We start from the raw sequence: 17788 nt of genomic DNA on the forward strand, positions 1-17788 counted from the left end.
TCCCTTTTCTCTGTAATAATAAAACAGTACCTGTACTTGATCCCAACTAAGATATAATTACCCCTTATTGGGGGCAGAACAGCCCTATTGGGTTTATTTAATGGTTAAATGATTCCCTTTTCCCTTTGGCTCCGGCGCCTACAATGGTGCCTGATTAATATCTTCTAACCTGCCCGATCAGCGAGTCGACCATTATCAGCAGCCTCCTGTGATATCAGTTGCCTCGCCGAGTTGCCATACACGCACCAAATATTGTACAAAATTAGGTTTTTTGCGATATTATCGTTGCGTGTATGACCAGCTTTAGTCATCGACTTTATCCTCGATTGCTGCTGTGCGTTGGCCTAAGTCACATAGTTCTTGGGTTAAATGGTCTGTGATTGTTGTGGCCACTGCGTTGAGCTCAGCCTGTAGTAGGCGTTTAAATCTGCCCATTAGGATAGAGTCTCCCGAGTATTGTGGGTGAGCTTCTGGGTCTGAGTCTGCCGTGTCTGAACCCCAATCAGATTGTGGTGAAGCTGTGGGAGTAGAATTGATACCATCCGCCATATTGTTACTGCATGAAATTGTAGGCCTCGTGTGTAGGGTTCCGTGCGGCTTACCCTGAGATTGAATTTTTCTGCCTTTGCTGCCTGTCGTCATAGTTACTAGCTCAGGTGATTAAGAATAGTGGTTGTAAATCCGGTATTTCTGTGAGCTTAGTGGCTTAATGAGTCCTCCAGGAACGGCGAGATGGAGATGTGCGTCTGTTCAGAACCACCGCATGACCCGGGCATTCTTTTATCTGCTCGTATAGTGCTCCTTAGGGGCTGTGGCAGACGGGGAGGTTAGTCGCCCCATGACAAATCTTTGTTTCCACGGGCGACTAATCTCCCCACAATTCCATCCCAATTGTCGGTGGGATGGCATACGCATCACTGTGAAGTCGCCCGAAGTTTCCTCTCAAGGCTACTTTGCTTTGGGGATTACCACTTTGCTGTGCACTGCGTCACTATGTAGATCTAATATGAATGCAAATAATTGAATCCTTTGTGCTGCAAGATAACCCCGTTGTACTTACTTCTCTGCATTATGTACTTACAGATCAAAAAGACCTGCCCTGTGAAAGCAATAATACAATTAAGGAAGAAGCAATGGAAGTTGACAAAGTCAAATCTGAATCTTGTAGGAAAGAGACTTTTCCAGATGCAGATTTAATCAACATTAGTGAGGGCTTCCAGGCCAGAACATGGTATAAAAAGAAGGTAAAAACATCCCGGCTAGATGGGCTACTTGAAAGACGCGTCAAGCAGTTCACACTGGAAGAAAAACAGCGCATAGAGAAATTAAAACTGGAGCATGCTGCCAAAAATGGCACAAGTATCTCATCCTCTCAGCCACAAAGCATTTCCAGTAGCAGCAACTTAATCAGCAGCCAAGCTAACAAAGTATCGGCTATTCATGGGGGTAGCTTAGACAAGACTGAAATTCCAAAACCTAATGAGAACTGTACTGGTACTGGTGGTGCTAAACCCAACACACTGCCCTCAGGTATGCTCCCTCTAACTGAGGCCACAAAAAACCATTCCTTATCTGTTCCTAGCCTGGAGAGCCAGCAACAAACAGAGAGTATTGGCTACAACCAAGCTAATGTAATTCAGAGGGAAGGAAAGGAGAGATGCTCAGAAGCTCTAGGGCCAACACAGGCAGCTGCATTGAATTCTGCGCAGTCAGATAATCCCAGGCAAACAGGGGACTGCCATTCTCCTCTAACTGCTTCAGAAGGTAAAGGATCAAATAAAGACATTTCTGCAAGTTTCTCAGTGGGAATTGATGCCAGAACTAGTAGTGTCCAGCCTTCTCCTGTGGTTCTTGCAGGAGATCTAGACTGTCCTGAAAGCTGTTTGGCCAGTAAAGAAGCAGCTGAAACCCATTGTCAGACAGTGGAGCATTTAACTGAAAAGCCCAAATCCCTCTCTGGGGGGGAGGAGAAGGACTGCAGTATAGCAGAAAGGAAAGCGGTTAAGGGAAGCAGCTCGTCCGATGACTGGAGTAGCAAGGATGAAAGGATCAAAAGCCAACTTGCAAAATCTGAGCCTTTAGCAGAAAAAATAAATTGCTCGAAATCTGCAGCCAACAAGTCACTGTGTGATGGTTTATTAGATTCCCCAAACCCCACAGCTAATGGGAAAGATGAAAAACTGGGTAGGGATGCTAACTCTCTGGAACATACCGGTGACAAACACTGCAATAAGTGGGACAAACATGTAAAGCAGAGAAATGGCACAGAGGACATGGCAGCATCTCAGGTCAATGGGAAAGATGAGGATTCTAATGAGGGCTTAGCCAGTGATATAAAGGCTGAGATGAGGAATGCTCGGCCCATTGAGCCAAAGGCAAACAACATCTCAAAAATTGTCTCTGAACATGATATTAAATCAAAGGAACCCACCGACAAACCTCTCATGAATGGGGACATTAGCACTGAGGGTGCACAAGAGAAACACTCTAGGTTCTTTGATGGGGAGTTAAAAGAAATGTTGAATGTGGGCGACGGAAAGTTGGCATCTCATTCAGAAAAGTTTGTGTCTGAGGAAAAATGTCTTGATTTTACGGGAAAAATCTCTCCGTCCTCAAGCACAAGAGACAGTTTGCCTGTTGCCACGGAAGCCATGGACACCGACGAGGTGCAGAAAAGAAACCTTTCTTCCCTCACATCGGGGGAAGATTCTAGTGTGAGCAGTGATTTTGCTGAGCATAATGGTGTGCACACCGACGCCAGCGGGAAGACCCAAATTACAACTGTCGTCACCCAAGTTACCACAATGTCAACCACGTCCGTATCTAAAACAATTGTTGAAGTGTCTTGTCAGTCTTCTAACCGTGCAGAGACCACTGTCGTTTCATCCACAGAGAACACTTCTATTTCCAGCATCACCAAAACCACTACCGTGACAAAGGCCACTGTCCCCGACCCAAGCACGGATACTGAAGCGGTGTCTGTAAAGGAGCACAGTAAAGCCACAGTGACCACAACTGTTAAAGATTCACTGACCACTGCTGCTGGCACCATTCTGTCCTCTGTAACCGTCAGCAAAGAATATTCCACTAAAGACAAAGTTAAACTCATTAAATTCACCCGGCCAAAAAAGATGCGCTCAGGGACCGCTCTCCCATCTTACAGAAAGTTCGTTACCAAGAGTAACAAAAAGAGCATCTTTGTCCTGCCGAACGACGAACTGAAAAGGCTCTGTCGCAAGGGAGGTATACGGGAGGTTCCTGGCTTCAATTATAATGCCAAGCCTGTGCAAGATATTTGGCCCTATCCCTCACCCAGACCTACCTTTGGAATTACATGGAGGTTAGTAATACTTACCTGCTCTCGGTTCCTTTACAGGTTAATATTACACAAATAAGTAGCATAGCTGCTGTATCTTGTTAATGTTTATTTAACTTTCTTACCCTTCTGTGTCCTAAAACTTCCCTCCAAAACTGCTGTAGCGCATTCTGGCAATGCAGTTTACACTTGTTAGCCAACAGATAGCATTGCTGTGTATATGTATATAATATTAGTGACCAGTAACTGCACTTGCCCACTCTGGGACAGACCGTACATAGCGTATAAGGGTATTGTGTTTGAGCTACATTGGGAATCATTTCCAGTTTTCTAGTGCAAATGTTATTTAGCGTGTCTCTAAGTCACTATAAGAGTCCTACTAAGTGTATCTCTTGCAGGTATCGTCTTCAAACAGTGAAGTCATTGGCTGGTGTGAGTCTCATGCTGCGCTTGCTGTGGGCAAGTTTACGATGGGATGACATGGCAGCTAAGCCCCCTCCAGGTGGGGGGATAACAAAGACAGGTATGTCCTGGTGGCTTTCTCTGGTTGTTGGGGCTACTTTGTGGCAGTCCTGAAAATAATTTCTCTGAAGTGCATGTATGTGTTAAGCATGTTCAGTTTGATCCTTCCGTACCTTTGGTTTTGGCTCCCAGATGAAGTGGGGCACTTACTGCGGAAGTTGTCGCTGTAGGAGTCCATTGTGTGGAAAGTGGAATATAACATGTCTGTGTTTTTCCAGAAACCTCTGAAAGTGAGATTACAACTACTGAGATCATCAAGAGGAGAGATGTTGGTCCATATGGGATACGATCAGAATATTGCATTAGGAAGATCATTTGTCCTTTGGGCATTCCAGAGGCACCAAAAGGTATGCTGAATTCCATATCCATCTTCTTGCACCGGAAGTTCTGTTTTTCCCTCTCTAGCCTTACCTGTGTGTAGCATCTGTTCCTGCTGAATTGTGTTTAGTACAGGGGAATCATTACGTGCCATAGTTTTATGGTATCTCTCTGTACAGGCTATGAGCAAACTTAGGGGGCTGTTCCTGCTGAATTGTGTTTAGTACAGGGGAATCATTATGTGCCATAGTTTTTTTGTGCCTTTGCTTTTTCCAGAATCACCTATTCCCCAGAGGAAGGGGCTTCGATCAAGTGCCTTGAGGCCCAAGAGACCAGTAATCCCCAAGCAGACAGGTCCTATCATTCTAGAGACTTGGGTCCCCGAGGAGGAACTGGAGATATGGGAGATTAAATGCTTTTCAGAAAGGTAACTATTGGTTCCGCGTTCCCTCAGGGCCACACCTAGCACGGCACGGACAGGTCGCACATTATATGCACAGTTATCAGGAGCTGTTTTCTGTGCCTCTTCTTTTCAGGGTGGAGAAAGAAAAGGTCCAGGCTGTGGAGCAGCAGTCTAAGGTTAGTGATCAGAAGAAGTCAGAGGAGATGAAGGCCCAAGTGGAGGCTCAACTAAAGCAACAGCGCTTGACCGCTCAGCAGGTGACAGGGACAAGTGCTCCCACCTGTTAGAATAGCTTGGCATGTGTCTGTGCTTGTGGGGAATGGTGGGGTGTGCATATTAGGCATTTGTATTTCATGTGCTTAGTCTTGGCTCAAGCATAAGTACAGGGTGCCTAGCTAGTCCCAGCCCCTGCGCCCATCCTTTATAGTCTGCCCTATACCTATAATAACCACACTTTTTACTGATTCTCTGTACTTCCTGCTCCTGGGCTGCTCTCTTTCCCATGGTCAGGCAGGAACCTCCCCCTGGGTAAGCGAATCCAATCTCCCCCCAGTACTTACCCAGGTACAGAGCTCTGATTCCCTGTACTTCCTGCTCCTGGGCTGCTCTCTTTCCCATGGTCAGGCAGGAACCTCCCCCTGGGTAAGTGAATCTTATCTCCCCCCAGTACTTACCCAGGTACAGAGCTCTGATTCTCTGTACTTCCTGCTTCTGGGCTGCTCTCTTTCCCATGGTCAGGCAGGAACCCCCCCCCTGGGTAAGTGAATCCAATCTCCCCCCAGTACTTACCCAGGTACAGAGCTCTGATTCTCTGTACTTCCTGCTCCTGGGCTGCTCTCTTTCCCATGGTCAGGCAGGAACCTCCCCCTGGGTAAGTGAATCCAATCTCCCCCCAGTACTTACCCAGGTACAGAGCTCTGATTCTCTGTACTTCCTGCTCCTGGGCTGCTCTCTTTCCCATGGTCAGGCAGGAACCTCCCCCTGGGTAAGTGAATCCAATCTCCCCCCAGTACTTACCCAGGTACAGAGCTCTGATTCTCTGTACTTCCTGCTCCTGGGCTGCTCTCTTTCCCATGGTCAGGCAGGAACCCCCCCTGGGTAAGTGAATCCAATCTCCCCCCAGTACTTACCCAGGTACAGAGCTCTGATTCTCTGTACTTCCTGCTCCTGGGCTGCTCTCTTTCCCATGGTCAGGCAGGAACCCCCCCCCCCCCGGGTAAGTGAATCCAATCTCCCCCCAGTACTTACCCAGGTACAGAGCTCTGATTCTCTGTACTTCCTGCTCCTGGGCTGCTCTCTTTCCCATGGTCAGGCAGGAACTCCCCCCTGGGTAAGTGAATCCAATCTCCCCCCCAGTACTTACCCAGGTACAGAGCTCTGATTCTCTGTACTTCCTGCTCCTGGGCTGCTCTCTTTCCCATGGTCAGGCAGGAACCTCCCCCTGGGTAAGTGAATCCAATCTCCCCCCAGTACTTACCCAGGTACAGAGCTCTGATTCTCTGTACTTCCTACTCCTGGGCAAAAGGGTGACAGATTTGAAGGGTTAAACTACTACAGCTTCTTTTTATCCAGGGAAAGGGGACATTGTGAGATTAATGTAAAGCAGTTGATGAAATGACTCAAGCAGGTAAAACCCACATTAGTTAACTCCTCCTTATCTGTAAACACAAATGGGCAATAGATGGTATAATTCATTATAAGCATATTTCTAGAAAAAAACAAGGATATATTTGTAATTGATGATTAAAATAAAGCAAATTAGTATTTTAATTGAATGATTTGACAAGATATCTTTTCAGCACAAGTTATGATATGATGCTTGTTTTGCCCTCCAAGGGAATGATCCCCAGCCAGTGGCTCGGGGGGAACATGTTGCTCCCAGCGGCCTCAAAACAGGTTCTTAAATTTGAATTGTCGGCTTTGAGGGAAGTTTTATCTGCAACAAAACCAGGCGCACTGACAAACAGAGCCTCCTATTGGCTGCCAGTCCATTAGGGGCTACCAAATAGCCATTTACAGCCCATATTGGGCTCCCCCCAGAAACTCTTACACTGGTGTTGCTCCCCGACTCTTTACATGTGAATGTGGCTCATAAGTAACAGAGGTTGGGGGTCCCAAAGGTAAATCTATTGTTCCTTTAGTGTTAATGTGACTTCACTGAAATGACCTGTCCCTCTAACAGAAACGCCTGGAGCAGCAGAAACAGCAGCCTTGTGTGAGCAATATCTCCTCCAGCAGCCCTGCTACTCCCCTCTCCACTCCCCACAAAGTGATGGTGGGCTCCGTCACCCCCGGAACCAAAGTTGTTCTTGCAACAAAGGTCGGCTCTCCAGCAACCGTAACATTCCAGCAGAACAAGAACTTTCACCAGACGTTTGCAACTTGGGTTAAGCAAGGCCAGACCACTACAGGTAAGTGGGCCCTGGATCTCTGCTGCTAGCCCTTAGCCCTATCTGCCCTGGATCTCTGCTGCTAGCCCTTAGCCCTATCTGCCCTGGATCTCTGCTGCTAGCCCATAGCCCTATCTGCCCTGGATCTCTGCTGCTAGCCCATAGCCCTATCTGCCCTGGATCTCTGCTGCTAGCCCATAGCCCTATCTGCCCTGGATCTCTGCTGCTAGCCCATAGCCCTATCTGCCCTGGATCTCTGCTGCTAGCCCTTAGCCCTATCTGCCCTGGATCTCTGCTGCTAGCCCTTAGCCCTATCTGCCCTGGATCTCTGCTGCTAGCCCTTAGCCCTATCTGCCCTGGATCTCTGCTGCTAGCCCATAGCCCTATCTGCCCTGGATCTCTGCTGCTAGCCCATAGCCCTATCTGCCCTGGATCTCTGCTGCTAGCCCTTAGCCCTATCTGCCCTGGATCTCTGCTGCTAGCCCTTAGCCCTATCTGCCCTGGATCTCTGCTGCTAGCCCTTAGCCCTATCTGCCCTGGATCTCTGCTGCTAGCCCTTAGCCCTATCTGCCCTGGATCTCTGCTGCTAGCCCATAGCCCTATCTGCCCTGGATCTCTGCTGCTAGCCCATAGCCCTATCTGCCCTGGATCTCTGCTGCTAGCCCTTAGCCCTATCTGCCCTGGATCTCTGCTGCTAGCCCTTAGCCCTATCTGCCCTGGATCTCTGCTGCTAGCCCTTAGCCCTATCTGCCCTGGATCTCTGCTGCTAGCCCTTAGCCCTATCTGCCCTGGATCTCTGCTGCTAGCCCATAGCCCTATCTGCCCTGGATCTCTGCTGCTAGCCCATAGCCCTATCTGCCCTGGATCTCTGCTGCTAGCCCTTAGCCCTATCTGCCCTGGATCTCTGCTGCTAGCCCTTAGCCCTATCTGCCCTGGATCCTGCTGCTAGCCCTTAGCCCTATCTGCCCTGGATCTCTGCTGCTAGCCCATAGCCCTATCTGCCCTGGATCTCTGCTGCTAGCCCATAGCCCTATCTGCCCTGGATCTCTGCTGCTAGCCCTTAGCCCTATCTGCCCTGGATCTCTGCTGCTAGCCCTTAGCCCTATCTGCCCTGGATCTCTGCTGCTAGCCCTTAGCCCTATCTGCCCTGGATCTCTGCTGCTAGCCCTTAGCCCTATCTGCCCTGGATCTCTGCTGCTAGCCCTTAGCCCTATCTGCCCTGGATCTCTGCTGCTAGCCCTTAGCCCTATCTGCCCTGGATCTCTGCTGCTAGCCCTTAGCCCTATCTGCCCTGGATCTCTGCTGCTAGCCCATAGCCCTATCTGCCCTGGATCTCTGCTGCTAGCCCATAGCCCTATCTGCCCTGGATCTCTGCTGCTAGCCCTTAGCCCTATCTGCCCTGGATCTCTGCTGCTAGCCCTTAGCCCTATCTGCCCTGGATCTCTGCTGCTAGCCCTTAGCCCTATCTGCCCTGGATCTCTGCTGCTAGCCCTTAGCCCTATCTGCCCTGGATCTCTGCTGCTAGCCCATAGCCCTATCTGCCCTGGATCTCTGCTGCTAGCCCATAGCCCTATCTGCCCTGGATCTCTGCTGCTAGCCCTTAGCCCTATCTGCCCTGGATCTCTGCTGCTAGCCCTTAGCCCTATCTGCCCTGGATCTCTGCTGCTAGCCCTTAGCCCTATCTGCCCTGGATCTCTGCTGCTAGCCCTTAGCCCTATCTGCCCTGGATCTCTGCTGCTAGCCCATAGCCCTATCTGCCCTGGATCTCTGCTGCTAGCCCATAGCCCTATCTGCCCTGGATCTCTGCTGCTAGCCCTTAGCCCTATCTGCCCTGGATCTCTGCTGCTAGCCCTTAGCCCTATCTGCCCTGGATCTCTGCTGCTAGCCCTTAGCCCTATCTGCCCTGGATCTCTGCTGCTAGCCCTTAGCCCTATCTGCCCTGGATCTCTGCTGCTAGCCCATAGCCCTATCTGCCCTGGATCTCTGCTGCTAGCCCATAGCCCTATCTGCCCTGGATCTCTGCTGCTAGCCCTTAGCCCTATCTGCCCTGGATCTCTGCTGCTAGCCCTTAGCCCTATCTGCCCTGGATCTCTGCTGCTAGCCCTTAGCCCTATCTGCCCTGGATCTCTGCTGCTAGCCCTTAGCCCTATCTGCCCTGGATCTCTGCTGCTAGCCCTTAGCCCTATCTGCCCTGGATCTCTGCTGCTAGCCCTTAGCCCTATCTGCCCTGGATCTCTGCTGCTAGCCCTTAGCCCTATCTGCCCTGGATCTCTGCTGCTAGCCCTTAGCCCTATCTGCCCTGGATCTCTGCTGCTAGCCCTTAGCCCTATCTGCCCTGGATCTCTGCTGCTAGCCCTTAGCCCTATCTGCCCTGGATCTCTGCTGCTAGCCCATAGCCCTATCTGCCCTGGATCTCTGCTGCTAGCCCATAGCCCTATCTGCCCTGGATCTCTGCTGCTAGCCCTTAGCCCTATCTGCCCTGGATCTCTGCTGCTAGCCCTTAGCCCTATCTGCCCTGGATCTCTGCTGCTAGCCCTTAGCCCTATCTGCCCTGGATCTCTGCTGCTAGCCCTTAGCCCTATCTGCCCTGGATCTCTGCTGCTAGCCCTTAGCCCTAGCTTATCTTGTTGAGTGTAAGGAAACCTGAGTTTATTTTACCTTTTACTGAGACAATAACCAGACAATGTTGTTTGCAGCTTCCAGCACAACTGTTACGTCCAGTCCTACCATCACCACATCGGGCCAGAACTACCAGATTACAGGCAGCCCAGTTACTATGGCTGGCAAAGTCATCACAAAGCTTCCTCTGCCAGTGAATAGTAAGCTAGTTGCAGTGAATGTGCCAGCAACCCAAGGAGGTAAGGCTTTTGTCTGGGAGGGAATATTGGCCTTTATGAAGCAGCGCTCACACTTTGCCTAACACCCCATTGCCTCTCGTTATGCAGTAGTTCAGGTGCAGCCGAAAGTATTGGGACTCATTCCTACGAATGCAGGAGGGCAGCAGACTTACAGCACCTTCCAGCCTCGGACGGCAACTGTTGCTATTCGGCAGAGCTCACCAGGAACTACTTGTGCTACAACCACCAGCCAGCAGGTACGCATTTGCCTTGGCTTTGGGCGGGGGTGGGCAAGTATGGTGAGACGTAGGGATATTGCAGCCCTTTGCCTGACCCACCCTGTAGCAGTGCCACATTTGCCTTGGCTTTGGGCGGGGGTGGGCAAGTATGGTGAGACGTAGGGATATTGCAGCCCTTTGCCTGACCCACCCTGTAGCAGTGCCACATTTGCCTTGGCTTTGGGCGGGGGTGGGCAAGTAAGGTGAGACGTAGGGATACTGCAGCCATTTGCCTGACCCACCCTGTAGCAGTGCCACATTTGCCTCTCCCTGTGTAACCTAGGTAATGGCTGAATTTTGACTCCTCTACAGGTAATAACTGCAGGGGCCCAGATAAGACCAGGGGTGGCAGTTATAAGGACCCCCATACAGCAATCTGCAATGGGAAAGAACTTTATACGGGCACCGCTTGTTGTACAGCAGGGGATCCTTCCATCAGGTAAGCAGGTCCCTTCCTCTCTGTAGAATGGCGGTACTATGCCTCGTGTGGATGAAATACCAGAAGGGACAACGGGGCATGGAACAGATTACACTAAAATAGATTTTCTTTTACAGGGCAGCCTCAGCAGGTTGTAACTCAATTTGTAAGAGGCCAGCCTGTCTCCACCACGGTGGCCGCTGGCACTACTGTTTCTAGTGGGGCACAGAAGGTTGGCACACCCATACAGCAGCCTCAGCCACAGGCCACCACCCCTCAAGCTGCCAAACCCCAGCAAGGACAAGTAAAGCTGACAATGGCACAGCTAACGCAGCTTACCCAGGGCCAGGTCAGTTGTTACCGAGCATTTGTGCTGGAATGTATGGCTGATGGTTCCAGGCTCACGGGTACAGTCTCCCAGCACCACATTTGTATCTTACATCTTTGCATCCATTTCACAGGGTGGTGGGCAGAGCCTCACTGTTGTTGTTCAGGGACAGGGACAGACTACTGGCCAATTGCAGTTGATTCCTCCGGGGATGACAATCATTCCAACCCCAGGGCAGCAGCTGATGCAGGCAGCCATGCCAAACGGCACCATCCAGCGGTTCCTCTTCACTCCATTACCTGCCGTGTCCTCGGCAACCAGCACAACCCAGATATCGACCCCCTCCGCTTTCTCAGAAGGTATGTGTGTATGCATTGCTACCTTTCAACTGGTGATATCACACTAGTTGGGTAAAATCAATTGAAAATGGGAGGATTTGGGGATTAACCTCAAAAGTCAGAGGTTTGAGATCCATGGGGTAACGGTAACCTTGTCCTTGCTCTCCATGGTTTACTTTTTTATATTAAATGGCTAATATTTTTGGTGATTTTGCTTTCTCTCCAGCCTCTGGGCAGAAACCTTCCCCCCAGAATCTGGTGCAGAACAGCCAACCTCCACCTCCTCCATTGGCCCCTTCCAAGGCACCATGCCCACCACTGACCTCTGACCAAGAAAGGTCTGCCCTGGATCCCTCTGAAGCAGCAGTCACCAAGGCTCAGATCCCAACATCCTCTCCAGCTCAAGTGTCGGTGCTGGCTCCGGCCTTGACCCATCCTAGCCCGGCATCTCAGTCTGGGCCACAGCCTCCTCTCACCCCTCAGCCCCTGTCCCAGCTGCCGCCTGATACACTGCTACCTTTGGAACAGCCACACACACTTTCAGCAGCTGAGGCCTCGCAGCCCAAGGAAGCTCAGCCAACCATCTCTGGCCAGCCTGAAACCAAATCTTCCTGTCAGGCATCCGTATCACAGGCTCTTCCACAAGTCGCACCCCAGTCACCAATTCAGAGCCGGCCTCAGACCCAGACTGCGCCGCTGGTACAGGGCCAGGTTCCACAAACTGTCCATATGACACTGCCAGCTTCCTTCAAAATCCAGTCACCAGTACAACAGCTGCAAGCATCAGGCCCAGCGCAGAGCCACATGCAGACAATTGCGACTGGGCAGTCCCCTTCCCGAGCACAGTTGCACATTCAGCCGCCCCACACCCAGGTAATAACTGTCCCTCAGCTCCAGCAGCAGGTGCAGGTCTTTTCCCATTTGCAGTCCCATGTGGTAGCCCAGATACAGGCACAACCAGGAGGGATCCCCCAGCAAATCAAACTGCAGCTGCCTTTCCAAATCCAGCAGGCCGCTGCTGTTCAGGCGCATCAGATCCAGAATGTCGTTGCCGTTCAGGCAGCTAGTGTGCAGGAGCAGCTGCAGAGGATGCAACAACTCAAAGAGCAAAAGAAAAAGCAGCAAGACGTGAAACGAGAGCAGAGCCTTCATTCCTCCAGCCAGAGCGATATCATCCAGAAACAGGTAAGGAAGTGCCCAGCTCTCTCACAGGGCCCATTCCATGAGAGGAGACCCACACCACTCTCTTCCACACCGTATTGTGTTCCATCATGGAGAAGGCACCCACGTGGTTGGCACCCTTAATTGTTCATGTTCAGCTTATTGTTTGGTACCACAAGATTCCCCAGGTCCTTAATGTTCTATTTTATTTGGCTACTGGGTCCTATCTTCTTGGAAATGTGTTATTGCTTAAAGCCCTGTCTCAAATAGAACTGTTTTTAATATAAACAAGGATAAAGTTGCCGATCATTCTTAAACAACACATAAGTAGGTTGTTAAAGGGGAAATATAGATTGCTGACGGATTACACTGCTCAGCGGGTGTTTGAGTATATATTTTGGTTGGAGGCAACCAATATGGCAGCTCCTAGATATATCTATGAATAAAATTATACAGAATTCTCTGAGTGCAGAGGAAGTTACATCCTCATAATGTATTGTCTGTGTTAAGGGAGAAAAGAGAGAAACACTTGATTGATTAAAAGCCAAGTCAATACAGCTGGAGATGTGCACAGTTACTTTAGTTATATGAGCTCTCTCTCTAGGTTGTAATGAAGCAGAACGCTGCTATAGAGCACTTGAAACAGAAGAAGACGCTGTCCCCTCTGGAACGGGAAGAGAATCAGAGGTGAGAAAGTGACACGCTTTTATCTGGCAGTATGGGGTTAAGTCACTTCTCCCTGAATATATATATCTATTTGCTTTTCAGGATGATTGTGTGCAACCAAGTGATGAAGTACATCTTGGATAAAATTGACAAGGAGGAAAAACAAGCGGCGAAGAAGCGGAAGCGCGAGGAGAGTGTGGAGCAGAAGCGGTGCAAGCAGAATGCCAGCAAGCTCTCCGCCCTGCTGTTCAAGCACAAGGAGCAGCTCAAGGCAGAGATTCTAAAGAAGCGGGCACTGCTGGACAAGGACTTACAGATAGAGGTGCAGGTAGGTGGCTGCTGTTCCCTGCCGTGCCCCTGTTGCCTTAGTACAGAAGTGTATTTGTGTCTCTTACTGTGTAGCTGTGCTGGCTGATTGGTACCAGAGCCATGCATTCTGTGTGCTTTTTGCAGGAAGAGCTAAAGAAAGACCGTAGCAAAATACAAAAGGAAAAGGAGAGAGCTGAAGCCGCTGCTGCCGCCGCAGTGGCACCCATGCCGACAACGCCACCACTGTCCTCTCCCCCCCCACCACAGAGCACACAGGGTGCAAACTCTCCAGCGGCCATCTCACCCCCTGCATCTACCCACAAAAGGAAAAGAGACGAGGATAAAGAGCCTGTCCCTTCTAAGTCCAAGAAGAAGAAAATGATTTCCACTACCTCAAAGGAATCTAAAAAAGACAACAAGATTTACTGCATCTGCAAGACTCCGTACGATGAGTCCAAGTGAGTGACTGACCGAGCATGATCTCTCTCAATCACTTGCTCAGTGTGGCCCCATAGCCTTTAGTCCAGCAAGGTGTTGTGTGCCGAGCAAGCACTGTCATTGGCTGCAGAACTTCTCAGCCCAAAAGTGTCACTATCGGAACGCCAGGAGTTACGCTCATGTTTTAGGCTCCCTCTGTACATTTAGTGCTTCCAAAAGATGTAACATGGCCATTATCCTGCCCCTGGAAGGCCAGTGGCACACAAAGCGTTCAGTTGTGAGGATGCAGGGGATTCTGGGCACTTTTCAGCCATAGGCCTATGGGAAGCAGGCACACAAATCTTCTTTGTCCTAGGCCCATTTCTCACGCAATACTTTTGTCCTAAGGGAACGTTGAATCTGTGCAGCGCATCAATGGAGGTCATATGTAATCCCAATTTATTTCTATGGTAGCACCTTTATTTTAACCCTTTGTTGCTAACACAAGTCTTTTTAAACAAAAGAGAGATATTATTTCTATGTGAAGAATGCTTCAGGTTGGAGCTGACCCCGGGAATTAAGCTAAAGCTGACCTTGCAGCTCCATAATGTGCCCATAGTAGGTGCATCCAGGGTAACCGGGGCCCCCCTGCAGTTATTGTCATGCAGCTTGCACACACAGGTGACAGTCGCCTGTGTCTATGGGACCTCTCAGGGACTTGCCAAATCAGGCTCACATTTCTGTTGCTTCTGTTTTCCGTTTGTGTTCCGTAGCAGCATTTCATCTGAGCTAGAGTTGCTTGATATAAATCTGTAGAAATGTATACAGTATGTGCTGTATAGACACAGCGAGAAACATCGGGAAATCTCCATGGAACTAGCTATGGAACTATGGCACATGAACCTTATGGGAAATAGCATGGGTGCTGCTAGGGGGTCACCTTTGCTGTGTGAGGATTGGGGTGTTAGGGTGATTATCCTATGTGTAATGTGCTGAATTCTGTGGGTTAGGGCTAATCTCTCAGGTAATGTAAGGGAATAGGTTAGTATTAGGGGCGGCTAGAGATCCCTAATTGCATGAAGGGGGTTACATATTATTCAGAATATTCTCCAGGGACTCATCTGCTTTGGGTGAGTGTGCCATGCCTCATGTAGCTCTTGCATTTCCCATTCATGATTGCCTATTGCCATTGTCTTCTTGTTGTGTTTCCCATAGAGTCCTGTGTTTGGCCAGTTCACACAGAGGTCCAGCAATCGTATATATTGTGCCTGGATTATTCCGGGTTCTTCAAATAATCCATAGTTTGAGGCAGAGAGAGCCACGTGGCATTACCAACATTAGTCAGAAGGCAGATCCTTGCCCTGTCTATGGGAAGCCGAATGGAAGTGGTCACCAAATCATAGAAATATAGAATGTTCTGTGTGCACACTGGGCTGTGTACCTTTGTGCTGCTGTTGCACAATCTGGGGGGCACACTGTAGTGTAAATGTGGCTGCCCCCAGCTGAAATTTCCATGCACCCCCTGCCAGTGGTTCATATTGAATTCAGTGCAGAGCCCGTGTCTCCAAGTGATTAGCAATGCCTTGGGCTTTTCTGTGTCCCATGGAGCTTCCTTGCACTGGGCTCGGGCTCACTTGGTGCCAATGTAGTAATGCCACAGGTGCGCCCAGCCTGAACATATTTCTGTACCTAGCCAAGGTACCAGGCCCTCACCTATCTCCAGCAGGTTGGCTAATACAAGCCAGTGGGATTGGACTGCGTGCCGCTCAGCTTTAAAGCTCCTGTATCCAATGGCACCGCATTGTGTTTGTCCTGCCAGTCCCACCGGCCTGTGTACAAAGTGTTCTGTTACAGCAGGCAAGGCTGCAGAGCCAGGTAACCATAAAAAAAATGTTGGGTCCGAGCTCCTGGCTAATAGCCCCTGGGGAGAATTCTGGTTCCCTGGGTCCGGGCTTTGTAGCCAAGTAGGATGCGTCTTTATGATGTGTGCCAGCATGCATGGAGTAAATGACTGCCATGTCATCTTATTGTAACCTTTTTAGGTTCTATATTGGCTGTGAGCTATGTGGTAACTGGTTTCATGGAGAATGTGTTGGGATCACAGAGAAAGAAGCAAAGAAAGTGGATGTGTACATCTGTAATGATTGTAAGCGGCCACAAGAGGGCAACAGTGAGGAGTTGTATTGTATCTGCAGAACGCCTTATGATGATACACAGTGAGTTGCACGGAAGATTCTTACTTTTCCTTGGCAGTTGTAATGTCCTGGCTTTAGTTCTGTGCGTCAGAAAATTGCTTTTCCCCCAGCTGCTTTTGTGTCCTTCCCTCTGGCTGTTTGACTTCACCCTGCTCGTCTGCAGCAATGTATGAAAGGCCAGGGAGTGTTCCCATTCACTAACACACAATGCACAATTCCCCCTTAGTGCTATCCCATAACTCTGTGTAGGACAGGAGCTTTTATTTGGCTGGTTGCTCTGTTACACCTAAGCTCTGGCCCTATACATACAGCAGTGTCACCGGGCAATGTTACACTTACAGATGCACTGTACTCTCTATAGTTATCATTTGTATGGTATCTCTCTGTACGGGCTATGGGCAAACTTAGGGGGCTGTTCCTGCTGAATTGTGCTTAGTACAGGGGAATCCCTATGTGCCATAGTTTTATGGTATCTCTCTGTACAGGCTATGAGCAAACTTAGGGGGCTGTTCCTGCTGAATTGTGCTTAGTACAGGGGAATCCCTATGTGCCATAGTTTTATGGTATCTCTCTGTACAGGGTATGGGCAAACTTAGGGGGCTGTTCCTGCTGAATTGTGCTTAGTACAGGGGAATCCCTATGTGCCATAGTTTTATGGTATCTCTCTGTACAGGCTATGGGCAAACTTAGGGGGCTGTTCCTGCTGAATTGTGCTTAGTACAGGGGAATCCCTATGTGCCATAGTTTTATGGTATCTCTCTGTACAGGCTATGGGCAAACTTAGGGGGCTGTTCCTGCTGAATAGTGCTTAGTACAGGGGAATCCCTATGTGCCATAGTTTTATGGTATCTCTCTGTACGGGCTATGAGCAAACTTAGGGGGCTGTTCCTGCTGAATTGGGCTTAGTACAGGGGAATCCCTATGTGCCATAGTTTGATGGTATCTCTCTGTACAGGGTATGGGCAAACTTAGGGGGCTGTTCCTGCTGAATTGTGCTTAGTACAGGGGAATCCCTATGTGCCATAGTTTGATGGTATCTCTCTGCACGGGCTATGAGCAAACTTAGGGGGCTGTTCCTGCTGAATTGTGCTTAGTACAGGGGAATCCCTATGTGCCATAGTTTTATGGTATCTCTCTGTACAGGCTATGGGCAAACTTAGGGGGCTGTTCCTGCTGAATTGTGCTTAGTACAGGGGAATCCCTATGTGCCATAGTTTTATGGTATCTCTCTGTACAGGCTATGAGCAAACTTAGGGGGCTGTTCCTGCTGAATTGTGCTTAGTACAGGGGAATCCCTATGTGCCATAGTTTTATGGTATCTCTCTGTACAGGGTATGGGGCAAACTTGGGGGGCTGTTCCTGCTGAATTGTGCTTAGTATCGGGGATATAGTTTTATGGTATCTCTCTGTACAGGCTATGGGCAAACTTAGGGGGCTGTTCCTGCTGAATTGTGCTTAGTACAGGGGAATCCCTATGTGCCATAGTTTTATGGTATCTCTGTACAGGCTATGAGCAAACTTAGGGGGCTGTTCCTGCTGAATTGTGCTTAGTACAGGGGAATCCCTATGTGCCATAGTTTTATGGTATCTCTCTGTACAGGCAATGGGGCAAACTTGGGGGGCTGTTCCTGCTGAATTGTGCTTAGTATCGGGGATATAGTTTTATGGTATCTCTCTGTACAGGCAATGGGCAAATTTAGGGGGCTGTTCCTGCTGAATTGTGCTTAGTACTGGGTATATAGTTTTATGGTATCTCTCTGTAAAGCATTGTTACCTTATAAAACATTAGCTGTATTGACTTTGAGGAAAGTGTGGGGCTGTTCCTTCTGAATCTCGGTTGGCGAATCCCCCGCCACTCTGTGGGTGCCATGCCCTTATTAGCCGGGCAAGAT

At 49.5% G+C, this 17788-nt stretch overlaps 1 protein-coding gene across 8 annotated transcripts in view; it reads left to right on the forward strand.

Annotated features, from left to right (window-relative positions):
• Positions 1 to 17788, forward strand: part of bptf (bromodomain PHD finger transcription factor) — a 47775-nt gene that overhangs the window by 24321 nt on the left and 5666 nt on the right. For 4 of the 8 annotated variants that reach the window (XM_031894246.1, XM_031894244.1, XM_031894248.1 and 1 more), the window contains exons 13-28: positions 1084 to 3340; positions 3715 to 3839; positions 4057 to 4185; positions 4433 to 4583; positions 4693 to 4816; positions 6742 to 6970; positions 9646 to 9807; positions 9895 to 10043; positions 10377 to 10503; positions 10620 to 10831; positions 10944 to 11169; positions 11375 to 12333; positions 12914 to 12996; positions 13078 to 13303; positions 13429 to 13742; positions 15744 to 15917. In XM_031894246.1, the coding sequence (XP_031750106.1) occupies positions 1084 to 3340; positions 3715 to 3839; positions 4057 to 4185; positions 4433 to 4583; positions 4693 to 4816; positions 6742 to 6970; positions 9646 to 9807; positions 9895 to 10043; positions 10377 to 10503; positions 10620 to 10831; positions 10944 to 11169; positions 11375 to 12333; positions 12914 to 12996; positions 13078 to 13303; positions 13429 to 13742; positions 15744 to 15917 (5647 nt within the window). The remainder of the gene's footprint in view (positions 1 to 1083; positions 3341 to 3714; positions 3840 to 4056; positions 4186 to 4432; positions 4584 to 4692; positions 4817 to 6741; positions 6971 to 9645; positions 9808 to 9894; positions 10044 to 10376; positions 10504 to 10619; positions 10832 to 10943; positions 11170 to 11374; positions 12334 to 12913; positions 12997 to 13077; positions 13304 to 13428; positions 13743 to 15743; positions 15918 to 17788) is intronic. The other 4 variants (XM_031894251.1, XM_031894250.1, XM_031894249.1 and 1 more) reach the window with 3 other exon arrangements.

This window comes from Xenopus tropicalis, chromosome 10 (genome assembly GCF_000004195.4).
Source record: "Xenopus tropicalis strain Nigerian chromosome 10, UCB_Xtro_10.0, whole genome shotgun sequence".
Lineage (NCBI taxonomy): Eukaryota > Metazoa > Chordata > Amphibia > Anura > Pipidae > Xenopus > Xenopus tropicalis.